At 41.8% G+C, this 23,667-nt stretch overlaps 2 protein-coding genes across 2 annotated transcripts; both read left to right on the top strand.

Moving 5' to 3' along the window:
- Positions 1-970: 970 nt before the first annotated feature.
- Nlrp10 (NLR family pyrin domain containing 10) lies at positions 971-4,643 on the top strand. The gene is made up of 2 exons (XM_048361282.1): positions 971-1,253; positions 2,884-4,643. Exons 1-2 carry the CDS (start codon positions 971-973, stop codon positions 4,641-4,643), a joined length of 2,043 nt encoding a protein of 680 aa, XP_048217239.1.
- Positions 4,644-21,610: 16,967 nt separating this feature from the next.
- On the top strand, positions 21,611-22,561 carry LOC125362433 (olfactory receptor 10A3). The gene has a single exon (XM_048361281.1). The coding sequence runs from the start codon at positions 21,611-21,613 to the stop codon at positions 22,559-22,561; it is 951 nt and encodes a 316-aa protein (XP_048217238.1).
- Positions 22,562-23,667: the final 1,106 nt, after the last annotated feature.

Genomic DNA, 23,667 nt, shown 5'->3' with positions numbered 1-23,667 from the left:
CCGAGTCTTCTCATCCTGCCTGAAGCTTTGGCACCCAAAGCTTCTTCAAATGGGCGATGGATCTGAAGCCAATATCCCTCCTAACATTCTCTTTCCCTCCTTGGGGCATGTAGTCCAAACACTGCTATTTGAATCTCAGCAAGTTCACTCCCCAGTACTCTCCTGAACATCTCTGACATTGTACCATGGAGGGATGTTTTCCTAGTCTGAGAGAGCAGGTTCAATTCTGGATTCTGAAAGCTCTCTATTTAATAGTTGCCTCCCCTGGTCCCCTCCCCCCTCCCCCAGTAAATACCATGCTCAGGAAATCACTTGGCACAAATCAAACCCACCAAAGTGCCCTTTCTTCTACTTACAGTTATTAAAACACATCTACTCGTCCTCATTGGAAGTCCTTCAGCTTCAGACCCCGTGTGATGCTGTTCTTGAAGCTGGTGTATCAAGGCAGTGGGCTGGCGATATTGCCTGCAATATTTCAGCAGTCTCAGCCAATAAACAGCAGTTCCATAAACATTCACACCTTCAGAGACAGGCTTGCTTTTAAAACTTAAAAAACCTCAAAAACAAACAAAATCACACCATATTTTTTTTTTCTTGACGCGTTGGTTTAAGGAATCATGCAACACTTTGTTCTTCATTAAGAATGCATGTGAGTCTGAAATGAGAGACTGGGAGAAAGAGGAAAGAGAGAGAAGAGGCGGAATATATTTGCATATCTCCCTGCTGTTCGCCTACACAGTCACATAAGTAGTCTACCAATGAGGCATAGGAGAATACGAATTCCCCTGCTCTCTCATCTGCTGGCCTTTTGTGGACCTTCCCAGGTGTCTTGTCTCATCAGGCCTGTGCTCCACTGCTTCCACCAAGTAGAAGGCTGGGTGCTGAGGTACCTTCAAGCCGCACACTGCTCAGCACCTTTGCCACCTTTTTCAGGTCTTTGGTCTGAACTTGACCTTCACCTCGGAGCACCATGGTCTTGGCCCGAAATCTCAGGGATGCATTGCTTTGGGCCTTGAGGGACCTGGAGGAGAACGATTTCAAGATACTAAAGTTCCACTTGCGGGATATAAGCCTGGCTATGGGCCCACCACATCTGGCTCGGGGGGAGCTGCAGGGCCTGAGTCCGGTGGACGTGGCATCCAGGCTAACCCTAATGTATGGGGCTCGTGAGGCTGTGAGAATGGTGCTCAGGGCCCTGACGACCATGCACATGTTGGAAATCGAGAAGCGGCTCAGACACGTTTATCTGAACGGTGAGTACAACTGGGAGAGGGAAAGATCAAGATGGTATCAGAACCACCCTTCACATTCCCTCCTCTCTACTTCCTGGGTCTGTAATGTAGTCTCTCACCTGTCCTTTTCTCTACCAAGGAGTTCCCAATGCCCCAGGGTCTTAAATGGTTTCTGGTGAACATTTAGACACATGCTGGTGCAGATCATGAGCCAAGAGCAGGGAGTTGACGTCTAGAACAGCCCACCTCTTATCTCCATTTGCTGTTCTGGGGAGGGGACTTGGAGATGAGGGTAACATTGCTGAAGGGGTTTCTACCAACAGGAGAGACAGCACCAGGCTGTGGGGTTACACCTGTTCCTAGCTGCTTCCTGGTAGCAGCTGGGTTGTGTCGCGTGGAGAAGGTAGCAGCTTTGGTCCCCTGTCCTCATGGAGCCTGCTCAGTAGACTGATGGCATCCTATGGTGGGGGGGCGGGCAGTGGGATATGAAACATCACTAGCTACTGGTTCCTGCTGCAGTGGTGCTGGGGGAGGGATCTGCTGTTGGTGGTGGCCTCTCCCACAGGCTTTTAGTTGTGAGAGCTCTACTGCAGTATAGAAGTAGGAGGATGTGGATACAAAGTCATGGCTCCTGGGTTACTTTAGCATCTGGCCCTCCCTTAACCAAAGACACCATTTTCCACTTTCTTCCCCTTGTACTCTTTTTGTCCGGCCTCTTAGCATGGGAGTGCTGAGCTGCACACGCATAGTTTCACCCAAGGAAGGGAACCACAGTGTAATGGGACCCGAGGGGGGGGGGAATCCCCCAACCTTCCAAGAGTCCACTACTCAGAGACAGTCTCAAGTAAAAAGATGGATTTATTGGGGGAAGTAAAAAGTATACTGAATGGCCAGGGTCATAGCCCAGACTTGGGAGTTGGGACCGCACGCCCTGGATTGTGCTTGGGTTTCAGTTATAAAGGCAAATACCACATGGTCAAGCCTGCCACACCCAGGAGGCCAATGAGGTTACAACACTTACAGAGCATGCCAGGTCACTCTCAGGTGGCTAATGGAATTACAATCTGCCTCATAGCTACTGTTTGAACCAACCTATCATTTTAGATAGACTTGGTGCAGGGATTTGGCGAGGCTCACGTGAGGTAAGTGGATATGCCTACTCATGGGAGGGCACAGGTTCAACCTTGAATGTTCCGACACTCAGGTGGTCAAGAAGTTTACACAATCTTATCACAGAGAAGGGGAACTTCCCTGGATAGGGTGGGGGAGATCTTAGTGAAGATGGAATCAGCTTCTGCTCTCTAATCTGAGATGGAGTCAATCTGACACCCCTCAACAGCCAATGATGGTGCTGGCCAGATCTGATCTCCATATTACACATACAAGCACACCCCACCAATACTTACACCCACAGAACACAGCTTCACACAGTCAGTCAGATATGCCTGGATGCATACATATATACACATATGCTTGCTTACATACTTGCACACTTGTCTACTCATACATAATGTTCCCTATAACCGTCATTCATTATAGAAATACTAGAGAAGCTGAAATGGGACTCTGAAGAGGAGAGTCAGAATGGGAAGCATCCCTTTGTCCTTTTTTGCTCTTATTCTACCCCTAAAATCCCATTTGTCTGGTTCAGATTACAGAGAAATATACCGGAAGCATGTGCGTTGCCTGGAGGAGAAGGGAGACCGGGGCGTCAATGGCAGCTACATCCAGCTGCTCCTGGTGGCGGCATCTGGCTCAGAGTGCCCAGGATCACCTCCCTGCCCCAGCCTGGAGCAGGAGCTGGCCACAGACCAGGTGGAGGTGGAGACTTTGTTTAGTCTAGGAGAAGAGCCCAGTCCATCCCCATCCTTAGTGGTGCTACGAGGCTCTGCAGGCACTGGAAAGACAACCCTGGTTAGAAAAATGATGTTGGACTGGGCCACGGGAGCCCTGTACACAGGCCGGTTTGATTATGTGTTTTATGTGAGCTGCAGGGAAGGGGTTTTGTTTCCTACCGGTGACCTGCAAAGGCTCATCTGCTGGTGTTGTGGAGACAATCAAGCCCCTGTCACAGAGATCCTGGAGCAGCCAGAGCGACTTCTGTTTATCCTGGATGGCTTTGATGAGCTACAGAGGCCGTTTGACAGACACTTACAGAGGCGGAGGTCCAGTCCCATGGAGAATGTGCTACCCCTTTTAATTCAGAGAAAGTTACTTCCCACCTGCTCCCTCCTAATCACTACCAGGCCTCCTGCACTCCAGAGTCTGGAGCACATGCTGGGGCAACAATGTCACCGTCACATCCATATCTTAGGCTTCTCGGAGGAAGAGAGGAAGAAGTATTTCAGCCTCTTTTTTACAGACGAGGGACAAGCCAGGGGCGCCCTGGACCAAGTATCTAGCAATGCTGTTCTTTACAAAGCATGTCAGGTTCCAGGCATTTGCTGGGTGGTCTGCTCCTGGCTGAAGAGGCAGATGGAACGAGGCCAGCTGGTCTTGGAGACACCCAGAAATAGTACTGACATCTTTACTGCCTATGTCTCCACCTTTCTGCCCACTGATGACGACCCTAAGGGCTCTGAGCTTACCAGGAACAGGGTCCTGAGGAATCTGTGCTCCCTGGCAGTGGAAGGCATCCAACATCAGAGGTTCCTATTTGAAGAAGCGGACCTCAGCAGGCACCATTTACATGCCCCCAGCCTTACTGCTTTCCTGAACTGCAATGATTATCACGAAGGACTTGACATGAAGAAATTCTACAGCTTCCGACACATTAGTTTCCAGGAATTTTTTTATGCCATGTCCTTCCTGGTGAAAGAAGACCCCAGCCAGCCAGGGAAGGAGACCCTCAAAGAAGTGCAAAGGCTGCTGGGAATAAAGGAGCAGGAAAAGTATGAAGAGCTAACACTCAGCATGCAATTTTTATTGGACATACTGAAATGTAAGAGCACTGTGAGGTTGGGCTTGAAGTTCTGCTTCAAAATCTCTCCGACAGTCATGAAGGATCTGAAGCTTTTTACAGAACGAATAGAATCTATAAAGCACCACAGATCCTGGGATTTGGAATTCTCCCTGTATGAGAATAAAATAAAGAACTTAGCAAAGGGTATTCAGATGAGTGATGTCGTGTTCACAATGGGTACAAAGGAAAATAAATCAAATCAGAAGAAGAGACAGTGCATCCAATTCAGTTTAAGTAATGACAGAGGAACAAAGATGTTCTCTTCAGGCAAAGATAATAGAACCAGGGCACAAAAGGGGACTCCTAATATGAAAAGCAGGGGGTTAGAGTATCTAGACCAGGAAGTTAGGAGTACCACACTGACAAGCAGAGAAAAGGGGGTGATGGAGATAGAGGGTAAGAACAATGATGAGGTGGAAAGACTGGAGGATGAGGAAGGACAGAACTAAAAGGATGGAGAGGTTGGGCTCAGGGGTGCCAAAAAGAGGGAAGGACAGAGGAACAAATAGAAAAGAGAATTAGATTGTCATTGGTTAAGATGCATTGTACTCAATAATTGGACTTCTTGAATTGAAATCCCTTTGTACAACTACTTCAAGTAAAAAAAAAAAAAGAGGAAAGAATAGAGAATTTGGTACTGAAGGACTGAAGACTTGGAATGTCACCGGAAGAGAAGCTATTTGGAAGGAGACCTTAGGAACAACACCCTATATCACCAATGCCTAAACTTTAGTTAGTGCCCCTTGCCCTGGGGGCTGTTTACGACCAGTCTTGTGGAGTTCTGTTTCTTTATTCCTTTTATATGTTAATATCAACCACCAAGTCTTTGATTCTGACCCTTTTCTGTAAAATAAACTCTTTAAAATAACAAAGTGTGGATTACGTTTGGTCTGTAAGATATGGGTAAGAATGAAGCAACTCAGTGTCAACACTTAATACACTGAGACATAATGGGATGTCCCTTTGATGCTATTTGTGGTCAATTGATGCATAAAGAATAGCCTCTGTTCTATTGTAGAAACATCTAGAACTTCCATTTGCTGGAGATGAGCCATGGTTTGTCACAGACCTGACCTTTGGTCTTAGAAGTTCTGTGGTTTTGGGGCTGGGAATATGGCTTAGTGGCAAGAGGGCTTGCCTCGTATGCATGAAGCCCTGGGTTCGATTCCTCAGCACCACATATTTAGAAAACGGCCAGAAGTGGCCTTGTGGCTCAAGTGGCAGAGTGCTAGCCTTGAGCAAAAAGAAGCCAGGGACAGTGCTCAGGCCCTGAGTTCAAACCCCAGGACTGCCCCCCCCCCAAATAAAAATAAATAAAACTTCAGGACTATATTTTTTTTAAAAAAAGAAGTTCTGTGGTTTAATTCTGTACCAATAACATGTCATTGTTATTGGTGGATGTGCCACCCACTGACTTTTGAAAAGATAACTCAGTTTCAAGAAGTAGCTCATCTTCTTTTTTCTGTATAGAGTCTAACTGTTGGTGGTGACCAGGTTGGCACACTCAGTACACAGATCGGAAACTGAGTCAAGAACCCTACCTTCTCCTGGAGTCCTCAGAGAGATCTCTTCGTCCTCAGACCCCCAGACACTGTGCAGGCTCCGGTTCTACCCCATCCCAGAGATCTGGCTATCTGCATTTCAGCTGAGTGAGGGTCCCTTGGGTCCCATAGAAAGGCCACAAACATTCTTTTGCTTCACACACATTTTCATTGCTGTTAGAACTCTCCACAAGGTGTTTCCCCCTAGACCAACACCATCAGTCTGTCAGATATGCCCGAATGTCTGAATTCAAGGGAACTCAGCCTTGAGCCAACCACTTCGGATGCCTTTTCACCCAGATATAAGTATGTGATGAATTATGGTTCAGGAAGGTGCGGGGGGGGGGGGGGGAGGGGTAGGAAGGAGAAGTAAGAGGAAAGAGATAACAAATCCTTTTCCAAAGTCTGAGAAGTGGGTCCAATCAGACTACAAATCCTGGTGTCCAGTGATTCCAGATGCAGAGAGGCTGGGCCCATCCTTTCCCCACTTAGCCTTCCTCTGGGCACTAGTGAGAGAGCTATGGGAGAGAGAAGTCTGGGGTGGAAAGATCTCTGTCCCAAGGGAACTATTGTGGGAAACCCTTTGGAAAGACTAAGTTTCCAGACTGGCAGGTGGAGGATTCACTTCTGAGAATCAGTGAACTGTTCTCCCATGAATATATTCATAATAAAAATGATTTGTTGGCCAGGTGCCAGTGACTTACATTTATGCCTATTGTAATGGGGGTGGGGAGGGGGAAATCTCCCGTCCCTCCAAGAGTCCACCACGCAGAGACAATCTAAAGTAAAAAGATGGATTTATTGGGGAAGCAAAAAGTGAACTGACCAGCCAGGGTCATGGGACTGCGTGCCACGGGCCACGCTCAGGTCGGATTATGAAGGCAAACACCACATGGTCAGGCCTGCCCCACCCAGGTGGCCAATGAGGTTACAACACTTACAGAGCATGCCAGCTCACTCGCAGGTGGCCAATGGAGTTACAGTTTGCCTCATAGCAACTGTTTGAACCAACCTATCATTTTAGTTAGGCTTGGCATACGGATTTGGCGGGGCTCACATGATGTAGGCAGATACACCTACTTATAGGAGGGCACAGGTTCAGCCTTGAATGTTCCACTACTCTGGTGGTCAAGCAGTTTACACAATCTTATCACAGAGAAGGGGAACCTCCCTGGGAACTTCCCTGGATTCGGAGCAGACAGGGCACACTCCCAACCCTGAAGCTCAGGGGCGGGGGAGATCTTAGTGAAGATGGAGTCGGCTTCTGCTCTCTTTAACTAGTCTGAGATGGAGTCAACCTGACAACCCTCAACAGTCAATGATGGCGCTAGCCAGAACTGACCTCCATATTACACCTATAATCATAGCTATGCAGAGGCTGAGATCTGAGGATCCTGATTTGAAGCCAATCCAGGTTATTAAAAAAGTCTGAGAAACTATCTTAAATGAACCAGCAAAATACTGCATTGGAGGTGTGGCTCAAGTGGTTGAGTGCTGTATTGGTGCACACACAAACACATGCAATGATGTGTTGTTTATCTAAAACATAAACGTAACTAAACATCCTGTCTTTATATTTGTTAAGTCTGATGACTCTAAGAAGAAGAGATGAGTGTGGGAATGGGAGGCAGCCATGAGCCACGGGTAAGAAGACATTTGTTGTGAGTTTTTCTGAAATCCTTCCATTTCTCTTTCTTACGTTGGACTTTTAAAAGGAAAGTGTCCTTTTGTAGGTCTCTGAAGAAGTCAGATTGACTTCCGACTCTTCTTGGGAATGTGCGGGGAAGGGCTGCCAAAAATAAAAGATTGAATTTACGTCAGTAAGTAGGTGGCGATGTTAAGGTGGGGTCTGTGTATGTAGCTTGATTGCCTCCATGATCTAATCACTTCTGGGACTCAGTGGTTAGAAAGGTGGACATTAAGTCAGATTGAGACACAAAGGAAAATAAAAACAAGGTGGCTGTATTCTGAAGTTTTAGTGTGAAGAGTCTCAGCAGGCTGCTTTGTCTACCATCTCTATCATATCTGTGTGTCTGTGTGTCTGTGATCTAGCTCCTCCTCACATCAATGTGTAAACAGATATGGCTAAAACTGGCAGCATCAAGCTCACAACACCCAAGGAACAGAAGACCAGTTTCATCCCAGCCACATCCGGGCACTGACACACCTGAATCTTCCATTCTGAAATACATCATAGGAGAACTTTTCCCTTTTTCTACCATGCCTATCTGAAGGCTAAGCTTTTTTGTCTGCTCTTTGACGTAGGGCTTCATAAAGAGCCATTTTAGGGTCGTATTTGAATGCTATCAACCTTAATCCTGAGGATTACTTCTGACTTCACTGCTTAAGGTTTGGGCTAGACCTTACCTTGGAAATGATCTCATATATTTTTCTATTGAAATTGACTATAGTTACGCACTCATTGATAAAACATCTTACACAACCACAGCAAAAGTTCTAGGAGACACTGTGCGCCTTCTTTTCTATAAATGGTGGCTCAGGATTCCTGGAGGGTTAGAGCCTATACTTTGATAGTTCCATACTTTCTTCTCCTCAAAGTAGGAATTTATGTTTAAAACAAAATAAACAACACCAACACATGCCAAATGAGTGTGTATTTAGGTTCAACTGACAGTGGGAACCATTGAAGAGTGACTGTCGTGTGTGGTGACAGTGATATAAGCACTCATCTAAGAAGTTGCTCAGTGTTTGCCTTTGTGTAGAAGGAATGACCAGAGTGAAGCAATGTGAGATGAAATGGCTATGGTCAGACTTGAAGATCCTCTGCTTCACTTGAACCTACTTCCATTTGGCTCTTGAGAATTAATCATCAAGCCATTTGAAAAATAATTTTATTATTTATTATTATTATTATTATTACTTATTAAAGTAAATTTAAAAAATAGATTCAAGATCATCTCCTCCCGTAGTTATATGAGGGGAGAGGTCTGCAAGAGGTGGATGGGTTATGTATTCAAGAGCCAGATCTCACACCATGGCAGGCTCTAAGCCTTGTCAGGTGCTTACTTGCAGTAGAAAAGACTGATCTGGATGGAGTCTGGTCTTCTTCATGACTTGCAGAAACTCCCTGTTTCCTGGCTTCTCCATCTGTATCTTCATGAACTTCAGCAGTCATTTTCTGTATTGACTCATCAGTCAGCTTCATGCCCCACCCCTTGGCCACACATCTCAGATGTTTGAATGGTACCTTCCCAATTTCATTATCATTGAAGAGATAGAAAACCTTCAGAGTTTCTTCTTTGGCATCATTTCTCAGTTTCTGAGTCATCATTGTCAAAAAATCAACTGAAGCTCATTATTCCTTATCCCTTCCTTATCAATTGCACTTACCATTTTCTTGTTTTTATTTTTGTTTTTCTTTCCTTAGTTAAAGCTCAGGACCTTCATTGCCACCTTCAGGTCCTTAACATCTATGGTCTGTGTTCCAACAGTGTCAAAGAAATCTGCTTTTCAGTGAGCTTGAGGGTGGGCTTTATTCTTTTTCTCTTAAGAAGGGTGCTGTGTTTGTCCTCTTAGAATATTAGAAATTAGAACCCATGGCTGACAGACTCTGGTGACCATTGTATTTCCTCCTCCTCCTCTCTCCCTTTCTTGTCCTCTTGCTTCTTTGTCTTGACAGTATCTCTCAATATAGTCCAGGCTTGCCTCAAACTCACAATCCTTCTTCTGTTTCTCAAGTGCTGAGATAACAGAGTGTGCTTCTGTACCTGTCTGATTTTCTCTTTTTTTTTCATTTTCTTCCTAAAACTTCTGGGGACACTATTCTTGACTAGTTCTCTCTCTCTCTCTCTCTCTCTCTCTCTCTCTCTCTCTCTCTCTCTCTCTCTCTCTCTCTCTCTCTCTCTCTCTCTCTCTCTCTCTCTCTCTCTCTCTCTCTCTCTCTCTCTCTCTCTCTCTCTCTCTCTCTGTGCCAGTTATAAGGCTTGAATTCAGGGCCAGGGTGCTGTTCCTAAGTTTCTTTTGCTCAAGGCCAGCCCTTTACCATTTGAGCCACAGCACCACTTCCAGCTTTTTCTGAGTAGTTTTTTTTTTTTTTTGAGGTAAGAGTCTCATGGACTTTCCTGCCCATGCTGGCTTTGAAGTGCAATCCTTAGATTTCAGCCTGCCAAGTAGCTAGGATTACAGGTGTGAGCCACTGGTGCCCAGCTTGGCAAGTTCTCTTTGTAGGTGATGAGCAATGTCTCCTGTGTCACCTGAGACTTAAGTGTTACTATGCCCCATGATCATGCTTTTGACTTTTTTTCCTTCCATTATAATTTAAGGAGATTCCCCTTGATGCTAATGATTATACTGAATCTACCTGCCCAATGAGTTCTTGAATTTGGGGCTTAAATTTCTTTTTTGATCATCATTCCATGCCAGTTGTCTATCCATTTTAGGACAGAATCATAATTGTAATATAATAATGAATGATAGAAAACTAGATGGGAAGATAGAAAGCTACAACCCCACCCCTACCCCAATATAACATTGTATTGTTATGTATTTTATGTTTTGTCTATCTATTTAAAGATTTTTTTTTTATGGAGAATACTTTTTTTTTTTTTGTCAGTCTTGGGGCTTGAACTCTGGGCATGGGTGCTGTCCCTGAGCTCTTCAGCTCAAGGCTAGTGCACTACTCTACCACTTTGAGCCACAGTGCCACTTCTGATTTTCTGGTGGTTAACTGGAGATATGAGTCTCATTGTCTTTCCTGCTCTGGCTGGCTTTGAACTGTAATCAAACTTCAGTCTCTTGAGTAGCTATGATTACAGGTGTGAGCCGCCAGCACTTGGCTGGAGAATACTTTCTATCCTAAGTCTTTCTTGCTTATTTCAGAGAGGGCTTGTGGAAATACTTTCAGGAAATATTTGTATAGTCTTTTATAGTCTAAACCACTGGGGATACAGATATAAAAGTAAGACAGGGACCATGAATACTGATTATGCATACATACCATTGCCTATCCAGAGATTTGCAGTGTCCTGACACAGAATAAAAGCAAGGTATAGATTTGCACAAGTAATGTCCTCTCACTCTTCTCCAAGGAGAATAAAAGTTAGCCCCTGAACACAACAGAAATTTGGGGGGCATGGAGATGGCCCAGTAGGGACTCTACATTAACAGGCTTTACTAACTAGTTTTTATTGTTACTCCTGGGTTTTCTCCTCTTGGTCACCCACAGAGATGAAAAGTGCCTTTACTTTGTCTTGTCATTTCTTTAAAAAGTTCGCATATCTTTTTATAAGGTGGCAGCATTTATGCTGAAATTCAAAGCCCTCTCATTCTTTGCACATCTCTTATCATACATACGAAACATACACATTACTAAGCTCATGTTTGTTACAAAAGTCTTTAGACCTTTGGTACAAACCTCTAAAAACCTGTGATGGTTGAATAACAAAACACCTTTCTCTATATCAGTCTAGCAGTTTGTAACTTTGGTTAATATCCTCTGAAAAATAATGGTGGAGAAATATAAGATTTGATGATGCATGATGGGCACTCCCTCCTTAACCAAACTTTATTCCAGGCCCTTTAAGTCCTTTTCTCAATTTGGCCTCATCCTTTTTGGAGACTAGCACGACTAGAATCTTCTTAAATCTATTTGTAGGCCTTCCCCATTCCATCCCCACTCTATATCTGCTCATCCTTCCTGTACAATCGGGTTCCTCATCTCCTATGGCCTCCTAGTGGATGTCTGATCATGCTGGCTTGCCATCAGCAGGAATTCTGTCAACTTAGTTTAGCTAGAATCCTCAAGATCCCTGCATTTTCCTCTTAGTGATTTTCTATCCACAAACACCACCCTGCTCTATGGCTGTAAATCCCCACTGACCCATTGTGTATTTGAAATGGAGTCTGCTTCTATAGTCTGAGTGTTTGTGTCCTTCTTGTCCCCAAATTGATGTGCTTGAAATATATACATATATATATATACACATATATATATATTTGGCCAGTCCTGGGCCTTGAACTCAGAGCCTGAGCACTGTCCCTGGCTTCTTTTTGCTCAAGGCTAGCACTCTACCACTTGAGTCACAGCGCCACTTCTGGCCATTTTCTGTATATGTGGTGCTGGGGAATCGAACCCAGGGCTTCAAGTATATGAGGCAAGCGCTCTTGCCACTAGGCCATATCCCCAGCCCTGTGTTTGAAATCTTAATCTCCAATATGACAATATTTGGACACGAGTCTTTGGGAGGTAATAAGTTTTGAACTGGATTGGAGTCCTTATAAAAGAGATCCCAGAAAGCTCCCCCCCCCCACTCCTTCTGCCACAGAAGATCAGCAAAAATGAGGAAGAGGGCCTGAGTCTTAGGAAGAGAGATAGAATGAGGCCCCACAACCCACAAGGAGTAAGTTAGAACTTTCAATTCCCCACTTCAATCCTAAATTCTGCCCACATCCTTCTTTGTCTGTGAATCCCCTTTTGTTCCATTTCTGCATAAAATATCTGTACAAATATTGGCAAGAGAGACTTGATTAGCATTAATTACATGCACCACCTCACAAATTCACCATTTTTGTTCCAAATGGACGTATCCAGTCCCTTCCAGGAAAAACCTTCCCATTTCTTCAAAACCTCCATCATTATGTATATAACGTTTAGCAGGTCTAATCTACAGCCTATAGAAGTTCATCAGACCTGAGAGCTCTGTGTACTGGCTGCTTGATTGGGCTGTGAGCTCTCACATTTCTCTGAATGTGTAATTTTAATAAATCTCACTCTGTTAAAACTCTGTGCATCTGCCCTGGAATTTCTCTTCAGAGAGACCAAGGACCCTCTGAGGTCTTCTCTTACCAATGATGCTTTTTGGTGACTCTACTGGGAGCTGAGAGAGGGAGGTAAATTTGCCTTTGGAATATTGGTGTCTTGCGAATCTTCTCGTGTTTCTGTGACGCTCTCTGTTTTGTGATCTTCTTTTTCTGATGGATTTTAAAAAACATTCTTTAAAAAGATAAGGTTGTAATATTTAAAATTATTTGTGTTCCTGACGCTTATGAAAATGTACTCATTAGAGAATTTAGAGCAAAATCCATGTAAAGGTCACAGACTAAATGATAAATGTATAAATGAACTAGCTCAGGGTTATATGTAATTGGAAAATACACTAATAAAGGTTATTGTCCAAAAGTTACAAAACAAAAAAGATAGATTTGTTGAGTTACATATAAACCCTAAAAATACTTGCTTTAATAACTTTACAATTCAGTGATTTTAAAGCAAATTTACAGAATTGTACAAGCCTCTATTTTTATTTATTTCATTATTATAAAGGTGATGTACAGAGGGGTTACAGTTACCTAAGTCAGGAAATGAGTACATTTCCTTTTGGACAATGTCACTCCTTCCCTGGCTGTCTCCCAGTTTTCCCTTCCTGTTTCCACTCACAAGTTGAATAGTTCATTTTCAACAGTGTCCAATGAGTACCACAGTTGAATTTGTTCACCCTTTGTTCTGATGGATTTTGGACTCTCCTGGCCTGGTGCTCATAAGCTCCTCTTGTGTTCCTCTGCTATTCTTTTTGTTGTGGTTCAGGAAGAAACAATTTGATTAATTTTGTTTTATTTATATTTTCTAGACCTTTGAGTAAGTCTGGAATGACCTTCTGGTGCTTCTTTCCCATGGTTGCTCCCCTGCTGAGAGCTCTGTATTTGGACTGTAGCCCAAATAGTTTACTTCCACATTTTAATCACTGACTAAGATTCATTACATAGATATCCCAAAGGTTTATTTATCCAGTCACCTGTTGAAAGGCATCTTGGTTTCTTCCAGTGTCTGGTGATTATGAATAAAGTTGTAACAAAAACCATTGAATGGCCGTGTTGCAAATTCTTTTAAGTAATTATCTGAATCACATAGGTGGTAAGACTGTGTTTAGCTTAGTAAGAAACTACCACACTGCCTTCCAGAGGGCCATCCATTTTGCATTCTTATCAGCAGTTAATTAGAGCTCCCAAGGCTCCACACCCTCATTTAGTGGCCTGCTTTTACACTTCAGCCAGTTTAAACTTTTGAGACAGGAAAGGAAATAGATGGGGGCCTACATGCAATTGCCAAGTAAAATAAAAGCCATTCTGAAAGGCCATATATTGTACAATTCCAAATATACGCCATTAGGCAAATGCTTAAACCATGGGGACAGTACAAAGTTCAGTGGCTGACATACTTACTGCTACGAGGGCAGTGAAACTTCTGTTTTGACATTATAATGGTGGATCCAGTTACATTTGCCAAAACCTATAGAACTCTAAAATGCAAAGTATGAGGCTTAATGAAAACATAGTTAATAATACTCTATCAATATTGAGTCCTCAGTTGTAAACTGATGTACCATACTAATATAAGACATAAACAATAGAAAAGACTGTGTGCAGGAATGGTCCTATAGAGTAGATAGGGACTTTCTTCATTTCCTTTTGAAAAATACAGGTTTCTTGAGGCACAATGAATAAATAGTAATATATTTTATGTATACAGTTGGATGAATTTGGGCATATACATACACATAAATGAAACCATAATCAAGGTAATAGGCATAGTCTTTATCTTTCTTTGTGGCGAGCACATTTAATATAAGCTTTGTCTCATACCAAATTTTTAAATTATAATTTTATTGTCTTTAAGTATTTGTTCAAAGGAGTTACAATTCTACATGCCAATTTATGTATATAATGCATCTTGATCAAAGTTACCTCTTCTGCCCTTCGCCTACATCCTTTCCAACCTCACTCATCCTCTCAATTTTCCTGCTTCCATTTTCACACAATATATATTAAATATTATGACTACATTCTCCCACCTTTCCTCTTCATGCCTTAATTCCCTCCCTCCCCGACACTTCAAGTACTAGTTTCTTGATATTTATTTTATTCTTAACAAAATTTTAATGTATGTAATAAGGTGCTATCTTCTCAAGTTTTTCCTAAACCTTAATTTTCTCTAAAAGTAATGGAGTAAACACAAAGTATGGGCTTTAGCTAATTAAAAAATGAAGTTGGGATGTGGGAAGTGGCTCAGGTGTAGTATACTTGTCACTTTTTTGTTGTTTCCTTTGCTATGTAGGACCTTTTAATTTTTCTAATGGTGTACTACATGTCAATTTTTGCTTTTTTTGTCATATCCATAACCTACTGCATGAGAGCTTTTCCTCCCCTGTTTTCTTCTAGCAGTTTTATGGGTTGGTTTCAGGCTTTACATTTAAGTTTTGTGTTGGTGAATGGTAAATGTCCAATTCTATTCTTTCTCATAGATATCTAGTTTTTCCTTTACCAATTCTTAAGATGATCTTTCTGCGTTAATTAATTTTTTGAGGGAAAATATGCAACCTTATAGGAATAACAAGGAAAGAAAAAGGGCTGACAATGTGGCTCAACTGGTCAAGTGCCTGCCTTCCAGACGAGGCCCTGAGTTCAAACCTCAGTGCCACTAAAGAAAAACTAAAACCAAACCAAACCAACAACAATAAGAAACATCTGAAGGTATGTATGGTGGATAGTTGGGATTTCAACCACATCCAGTTTGGGGTAGATACCAAAATATTTACATATTAGGTAGTATATCGCATTCCATTGATAGTCACAGTTTTGGTCCATGGATGGGCAAATGATTGCACCTAGTAAAGAATATAGGAAAAGTCCTTGAATTATTATTTTTGTGAATGAAATTTCTTTTTGTTCAGGATGTACACTACATTTTTCACTAGACACAGGTTAGAGAAGATATATCCTTAAGTGTTTTTAGAAGCCACTGGACAGAGAATGGAACCTGCTCTAGGATGAGAAATGGAGAATGTAAGTCAGATCTTGACCACAACATCTGAGGACTGGATAAAGCCAGCCCTGAAGATTCATTCATCTCTGTTCTCTCGCTGGGAATTAGCCAATGGTAGCACTGATGGTTTAAGTGCAATGGCTTAAGTTGATGTTTAAACTAAGCTCCAAGTCCCTTGACTCTTCTACAGACTGTATCTTTATTTTACCAAAAAAAAAAATAGAGCTACAGAAGTTTCTTGGTTATTCGAAGTCATCTAGTTAGCACAGATATTTTGACTTTAAGTTAAAAAGCTTCAACTGTGAATTTATATGACAGACATTTTTTTATCCAAAAATATCTTCACCCAAATTTTAGCATTTCCATATTCCTACTAGAAAATATAAAAAAATGATCAATATATGATGATATTTGGGCTTTCTACAAAGTAATTTTTGTCTACTGGCCTCAACACAATTCCTACCATTGCAATCAAGTCCTTACCTAGATCCTGTGCCTGTATCCCCTTCTACCTTCTTCCCTGTGCCAAGTTACCAACATCCACCCTTTCTCAGCCTTCATTTTCTTTGTGGGGGAAGTCATGGTGGGATTGAGTCACTTGTGGGAAGACATGTTTGTTATTCCCAGTGGGCACCTGGAGAAGTGGCTGTTCCAAGTTTGTGTGTTTGACTGAACTTCATCTCCATAGGGAAAGTCTGCACAAATGGGACATACACCCTCCAGAGACGCTTTTCCCAGGTTAGACAATGTTATAAAATCAATGCACGCAATCACTGAATTGTGTTGATGCATTGTTTTTTGGGTTTTTTTCTGAGTGAAAGAGATAAAATATCTCACCAAATGAGGTGAAAAATCAGGGACAATCAATAGGTAAGTAAATAAAGATTATACCTGAGTGTGAGTTTACAGTTCTTCTCACTGAAAATTGTATCAAGTGATTTCTCTGTTCATGTGAGAAAGTCAATTGCTCTGCCATTCATAGTCACATAAGAATAAGAGTTAGAAGTTACAGGGTAGCTTGCTTGCACAAATCATCAATTCACAGAGATAGTAGGGGCAGGATGAAGGTGATCAGAAATAAAGTAAGTCCTCTAAATCATGAAACCCAGAGGAAAGAATTGTTTGCCCAAGTTGTAAAGTAAATTAATGCTGCAGCCAGTAGATCATGTCAGTGAATTACATAGCCCAGTTTACATTAGGTCATTTTGTGTTAAAGGGAAAAGGTAACAGACTTTCAGGTTCAGTTTTTCTTTAAATCCCTGTGAAGACACTAATTTAGAACCAACCCCTCTCTACTCCCGAATAATTTTACCTTACCAATCCTCTGAAGTTTGTCTATTTTAAAATTAGATCCTCTAAATTTTGTTTTTGTTTTTAGTGAATATATTATTTTGTCCATTTGAAATGGTACTTACTTAATTTTTATTTATTTTAGGGCATGTTTTGACACCTTCATATATATTATTAAAGTTAATATTAATTATTATAATAACATTAATTCTTTCCTCTGGGTTTCATGTTTTTAGAGGATTTACTTTATTTCTGATCACCTTCATCCTGCCCCTACCTATCTCTGTGAATTGATGATTTGTGCAAGCAAGCTATCCTGTAACTCCTAACTCTTATTCTTATGTGACTATGAATGGCAGAGCAATTGACTTTCTCACATGAACAAAGAAATCACTTGATACAATTTTCAGTGAGAAGTTAATATAGGTATTTTGGTTTTTAACATCTCCCAGTTATGTAATTACTTATTGCTAATGTCTTACTGCTCGGAACATAGACATGGCAGGTCTTCAGGCTGCTTCCATCCTCTGGCTTCTTTTTCAAAGCCTTATACATTTGGTCTCCACTATTTGTCATGAATAGCTTTGGCTATTCATGTGCCTCTCTTTATTTTAATTTTTTATGGTTATTATAAAGGGGATGTTCAGAGGGGTTACAGTTACATAAGTCAGATAAAGATGACCTTTCTTTTTGGACAATGTCACCTCTTCCCTTGCTTTCTCTCCGTTTTCCTCTCCTGTCTCCACCTACCAGTTGTATAGCTCATTTTCAATCTAGTGTCTACTGAGTACCACTGCTGCATTTGTTCACCCTTTGTCATGTGTCTTTTTTTTTTTTTTTTTGCCAGTCCTGGGCCTTGGACTCAGGGCCTGAGCACTGTCCCTGGCTTCTTTTTTTTTTTGCTCAAGGCTAGCACTCTGACACTTGAGCCACAGCGCCACTTCTGGCCGTTTTCTGTATATGTGGTGGTGGGGAATTGAACCCAGGGCCTCATGTATACAAGGCAAGCACTCTTGCCACTAGGCCATATCCCCAGCCCCTGTCATGTGTCTTTCTTGTGCTGTTTTCCTCCGCCAGATGGCTCTTCCATCAGTGACATTCAGTGATGTCCACTGAGAAGTATTTCTTCATTTAAATTTCTAAGAGAGTTGTTACACACTGGTTTTCCTTCTATGCAAGCCTGAGAAGAGAGCATTTTAATTTGTGGTTCAGGAGAGACCTGAAAATTTGGGAGGCCAGATGATACCTTATTATGTTGGTGGTATGAGGTACAGATTGGAAGAGAAGCTATAAAGCATGGAAAGCCAGAAGGATCTGTGTAAAGATGGGAGGAAATCAGGAACGGAAGGCAGCCATAGCCTGGACAGTGTCAGTGTCAATGTTGAGGCTAGAGGTATTCCAGGTTCTCAAGACTTATGGATACTGCTAGTGAGGGGAATGCGAGCAATAAGGAACATCATTCTGGGGGATGTAGAGAATGTAGAGTTTGCCTAGAGAGAGGCTCTGGAAGGGCTTTGAGTGGGGAGGGAAAATGGTTAGCTCCCTGTGGGACAGGCTATCTCCAAGACAATTGGGCAGCATGAGTGTCTCCTAAGGACCTACCTCCTGCGGTTCTAGCCTCCCTTCAGAATGAAATGGAGCTTGTGCAGCCTGCAGTTTCCTATCAGAAAATCAGAGAACTCAGCAGACTCAGATCTCAAAGGCATGCCTAGGGATATATCACTGCTCCCAACCACAGAGCTGGAAAAGTGGACTTGAGTGCAGGGAGAAGCAGAGTGTCATTTTGGTGGCCATGGCAGAGCCAAGAGTGCCTCCCACATTCACACAGTGAGACCAATGGAGGATATTCTTAGGAGTGGATCACAAAGGCTCAATAGCTACATGCATACGATCATATAAAAATGATACTGATCTAAATGAACTCCAAGAAATAGAAACAAGAGGGTTTTTCTGTTATTTTTTTCTCCTTTGTTGCTGTTTCTGTTTCCTGTACCTTTTTCCTTGTTCATGAGTTTATCTGTTTTGGGGAGGGAAGGGGGAAACACAGAGATGGTGGGAGAAAGAGTGAACAAATGCAGCAGTGGTACTCATGAGGCACTATGTTGAAAATGAACTATACAACTGCTTGGGGGGGCAAGAGGGAAAATCTCTGAGAAAGTGAGGGAAGGGGTGACACTGTTCAGTAAGAAATGTTCTCATTACCTGACTTAGGTAACTGTAACCCCTCTGTACATCACCTTTACAGTAACAACAACAACAACAACAACAAAAAGACTGTTTCCCAAACCCAGTGGTGTCTTAAACTTCTATGGAAGCAAGGTATTAAATCTAGACCATCTCTGTTCTCTTGTCTTAGACTTAATTTCCCACCAGACACAATATTCCTTAAGAGTAGAGTCTGGGATTTATTTTTTAAATTATTATTTTGTTATCTTTAAATTATAATTTAATTATTATTCAGGTGTTGTACAGAGGAGCTACCATTTCATAAGTCAGATAATGAATACCATTCTTTTTGACAATATCACACCTTCCTTTTTTTTTTTTTTGCTAGTCCTGGGGCTTGAACTCAGGGCCTGAGCACTGTCCCTGGCTTCTTTTTGCTCAAGGCTAGCACTCTACCACTTGAGCCACAACGCCACTTCTGACCATTTTCTATATGTATGGTGCTGGGGGATCGAACCCAAGGCTTCATGTATACGAGGTAAGCACTCTTGCCACTAGGCCATATTCCCAGCCCATCACCCCTTCCTTTCTTTCTCCCAGTCTCCTCAAATCCATCCTTGCTCACAAATTTCATAGAGTTTTGTCATCTTTAAGCAGTGATACAAGGAGGTTCCAATTCACCATGTCAGTGTATTAGTACAATGCATGTTTATCAGTGTCATCCCTTTAATCATTCTACCCTTTGTCTCCCAGCCCCACCCAACCCCTCAATTTTCCTAGTTCCATTATATATATATATATATATAGGTGTGTGTGTGTGTGTGTGTGTGTGTATACTGAATATTATGACTGCATTCCATCGTATATATGAATGACTGAATTTTCCCACCCTTCCTCTCACAATTTGTATCCCCCTTCCCCTTGATCTCAGTCCCCTCTGCTCACATCTCAGCTTCCTGGTAGTCATTGTTTTAGACTGTAAGTTAGTTGTTCAAAGGAGTTACACCACTGGAATTTCCCCCTGCATATACCATACTTTAGTTAATATATTTGTGTACATGTAAAAATAATCTTGTGTATGTTTTCATATTCTACTTGAGCCACAATTCCACTCCCTGAGATTAATTTTTAGTAATTATTCCTCCATCCATTCATTATATATTGGTTTATCATCTCCTCAGTTATCTATTACTTCTTTTTGAAACCAAGTTCCTGTAGTTTATGTCCCAGAAGAGGGAGTTAGATACTAAACATGAAGTCTCTAATACATGTGTGTTATTTCAGTTGGTGGAGATGAGTGCTATAATGAAATACAAAGGTGGCAAGATGGGTGTTAGACAGTGATAGGTGGTAGGTAGGGGTTGTGTTGTGATTCTGTGTGCAGTGTGGTTACATGAACTCTGTTGAATGTATGGCTCTGTTTTTCTGTAAGAGTACAGAAGTATTTAATCAAGGCTTGTTGATGAAATAATGGTCTAGTGAACTTCTTCATGTACCATATATGTGTGTGTTAGAAGGCAAGGAGGGAGAAACAGGTAGTAAGCCTTGGGTTCAGAATAACTCTAAGTGGTATTTTCTATAGCAGTAAAAGCAAGTTTATGGTCACAAGGACAGACTTCTAACATTTATCACTGAGGCAAATTTCAGTGTAACTGGTCAGGTAGAGCCTGTTTAGAAATCAGTATGGTTGAAGTCATCTAAGATAAGTGCATTTATAATTTAATTTTTAAGAAATGTATCTGTGTATCTACTAATGAATTGTTTTTATTTTTCTTGTTTAACTAAATGCTATAAATGCATCTTGTATTTTGGCATTATAATAAATATTAAACAAAATGAGTTTAAACTGTGAATTACCATTAGTTTTAATTTTTCTGTGTTGTTTTGATAATTTACCCAATTTAAACTCTATTTTAAATTCAAATATGAATAAAATAAAAAAGAGCAGCCTGGTGCTGGTGGCTCATTCCTGTTGTCCTAGTTACTTAGGAGGCTGAGATCTGAGGATTATGGTTCGAAGCCAGCCCAGAAAGGAAAGTCTGTGAGACTCTTATCTCCAATTAACCACAAAAAGCTGGAAGTGGAGCTGTGGGTCAAGTGATAGAGTGTTAGCCCGGAGTGAAAAAGCTCAGGGTCAGTGCTCAGGATCAGAGTTCAAGCCCAACTATCAGAAAAAAACAACCCCCAATGTAGATGCATGCATATGTGTAATGGGCAAAGTAACATTGTGTTTTAAGAATAGGTTTAATTAATCTTTCTTTCTTGCTTTGGTACTGGGATCGGTACTCAGAACTTTTAGGTTGTTAAGCATAAACTCTACTGCATGAACCACATCTTTAGCCTGTTGTAATTAATTCTTTACTACCTATCAAAAATCTACAAGAAAATACCTGCTGTTATATTGTAATTTTAAAACAAGAGTTCAGAGTTAAGGTTGCTTGCTACATTTGTATTTTAGGGATTCATGGTTACAAGTTATTAGCCATTCTTCGAAATTGCCAATCTCAACTCCTGTTAGAATAAGCAGCATGTCATGGTAGCCTCTGCCAAGAATTTCAGGCTTCATCTTTTAGCCTGGATGTGACTTTATTCTTTATGATACTTTGTCCCTCAGAACAAAAGGGGGGGTCCTGCTACTGAGATGAGAATGCAAAATGAAAGCTCTGTGGTGGAATTCATCCTGTTGGGTTTTTCTAATTTTCCTGAACTACAAGAGCAGGTGTTCTGGGCTTTCTTGGCGATTTATCTGGTGACCTTAATGGGAAATGCCATCATCATAGTCATCATCTTCCTGGACCAGAGCCTCCACATTCCCATGTACCTGTTCCTGCAGAACTTATCCATGGTGGAACTGGGTTTCAGCGGAGCTGTCATGCCGGAAATGCTGGTGATCTTGTCCAGTGAGAAAGCAATCATCTCGTTTGGGGGCTGTTTTGTGCAGATGTATTGCATTCTTCTTTTTGGAGGGACTGAATGTCTTCTCTTGGGAGCGATGGCTGCTGACCGCTACGCTGCAATCTGCTACCCTCTGACGTACCCGGTGATTATGAACAGGAGGGTTTTCCTGAAGTCAGTGATGTTCTCCTGGTTCTCGGGGCTCACCGTGGCCACCGTGCAAACCACGTGGGTGTTTAGTTTTCCCTTTTGTGGGCCCAATGAAATTAACCATCTGTTTTGTGAGACTCCCCCAGTGCTGGAGCTTGTCTGTGCAGACATCTTCTTGTTTGAAATCTATGCCTTCACGGGCACCATTTTGGTTGTTATTGTCCCCTTCCTGCTGATACTCTTGTCCTACATTGGAATCCTCTTTGCCATCCTGAAGATGCCATCGACCACTGGCAGACAAAAGGCTTTTTCCACCTGTGCCTCCCATCTCACTTCTGTCACCCTCTTCTATGGCACGGCCAGCATGACTTATCTGCAGCCCAAATCCAGCTATTCGCCAGACACCAAGAAACTGATGTCATTGGCTTACTCTCTGCTCACACCTCTGCTGAATCCCCTGATCTACAGCCTGAGAAACAGTGAGATGAAAAAGGCCTTTGCAAAATTGTGGCAAAAGAAAGTGGTTTTCCACATATGGGACTTGTGAGAGACTGTGATGTTGGGGTAACGCTCAGCTGAACTCTATATGAATATACTCAATGATGAAGACAGGTGACATTTCTTGGGTGAGGGAATGTTTAATTTTCTGGTTTGACCAAGTTTGAAAACATATACCTGATTTCTCTGTGTTATTCCTATAATCGTGTGTGTGTGTGTGTGTGTGTGTGTGTGTGTGTGTGTGTGTGTGTACCTGTCCTGGGCTTGAACTTAGGGCCTGAGTGCTATCCCTGACCTTTTTTTTTTTTCATTTTTGCTCAAGGCTACAGATCTACTTCCAGCTTTTGTTTTTTCCTTTTTAATTTAGTTGGAGATAAGAGTCTCAAGGGCTTTCCTGCCTGGGCTGTCTTTGAACTGCAATTCTCAGACCTCGGCCTTCTGAGTAGCTAGGCTTAAAGGTGTGAGCCACTGATGCTCGGCTTGCTGTAATTATTTAAAATATACATATATATGCATATATATGTTTCTACAACATATGATACAAGTATATTCATTTATTTGTCTACTAAGGACATCTGTGTCATGCTTAGAGCATTGATAGATTAATCTATGACTTATCTGCAGCCCAAATCCAGCTATTCGCTAGACACCAAGAAACGGATCTCCCTGGCTTACATATTGCTCACACCTTCGCTGAACCCCCTGACCTACAGCCTGAGAAACAGTGAACTGAAAGGGGCCTTGATCAAACTGTGGGAGACCAAACTGTTTTTACGCACTGCCTGATTTGTTTGAGAAGCCGTGCTGTGCTGTATTTGTTCTGTGCCTGGATTATCACTATGTAAATTTAATAAATTTTGAAAACATTTGCATTTCTTCCTGAGTGTGCTTAATTATTGCTTTCTTCATTTTTTAAATGACATCATGATGTTCTTTATATCTTGGTGTGTCTTCGTCCCCCCTCCCCCATAGCTGCATAATATTTCCTAAATATTGGAAACACCAGCTTCTTCAACCATTTATTTATTAGGGTGCTGTTTTTGTCATAGTGGAAAATAACACAGTAAACTATTGTATAGTCATAAATCCTGATGAATAAAAGCAAATACGAGTTTGTAAATTATTTTTCAAAAAGTTAAATTTTTTTTATTGTAA

The sequence above is a fragment of the Perognathus longimembris genome, chromosome 13 (genome assembly GCF_023159225.1).
Source record: "Perognathus longimembris pacificus isolate PPM17 chromosome 13, ASM2315922v1, whole genome shotgun sequence".
Lineage (NCBI taxonomy): Eukaryota > Metazoa > Chordata > Mammalia > Rodentia > Heteromyidae > Perognathus > Perognathus longimembris.
Note: the sequence above shows the minus strand (reverse complement) of the source record. Positions and strands in the feature narration are given on the sequence as shown.

What these genes read in the sequence shown, in the direction of transcription:
- Nlrp10 (XM_048361282.1), top strand. Translation starts at nt 971, where the DNA reads ATGGTCTTGGCCCGAAATCTCAGGGATGCATTGCTTTGGGCCTTGAGG. An exon ending in CAGACACGTTTATCTGAACG is followed by an intron (nt 1,254 to 2,883) that starts GTGAGTACAACT and finishes TGTCTGGTTCAG; the next exon opens with ATTACAGAGAAATATACCGG.
- LOC125362433 (XM_048361281.1), top strand. Translation starts at nt 21,611, where the DNA reads ATGAGAATGCAAAATGAAAGCTCTGTGGTGGAATTCATCCTGTTGGGT.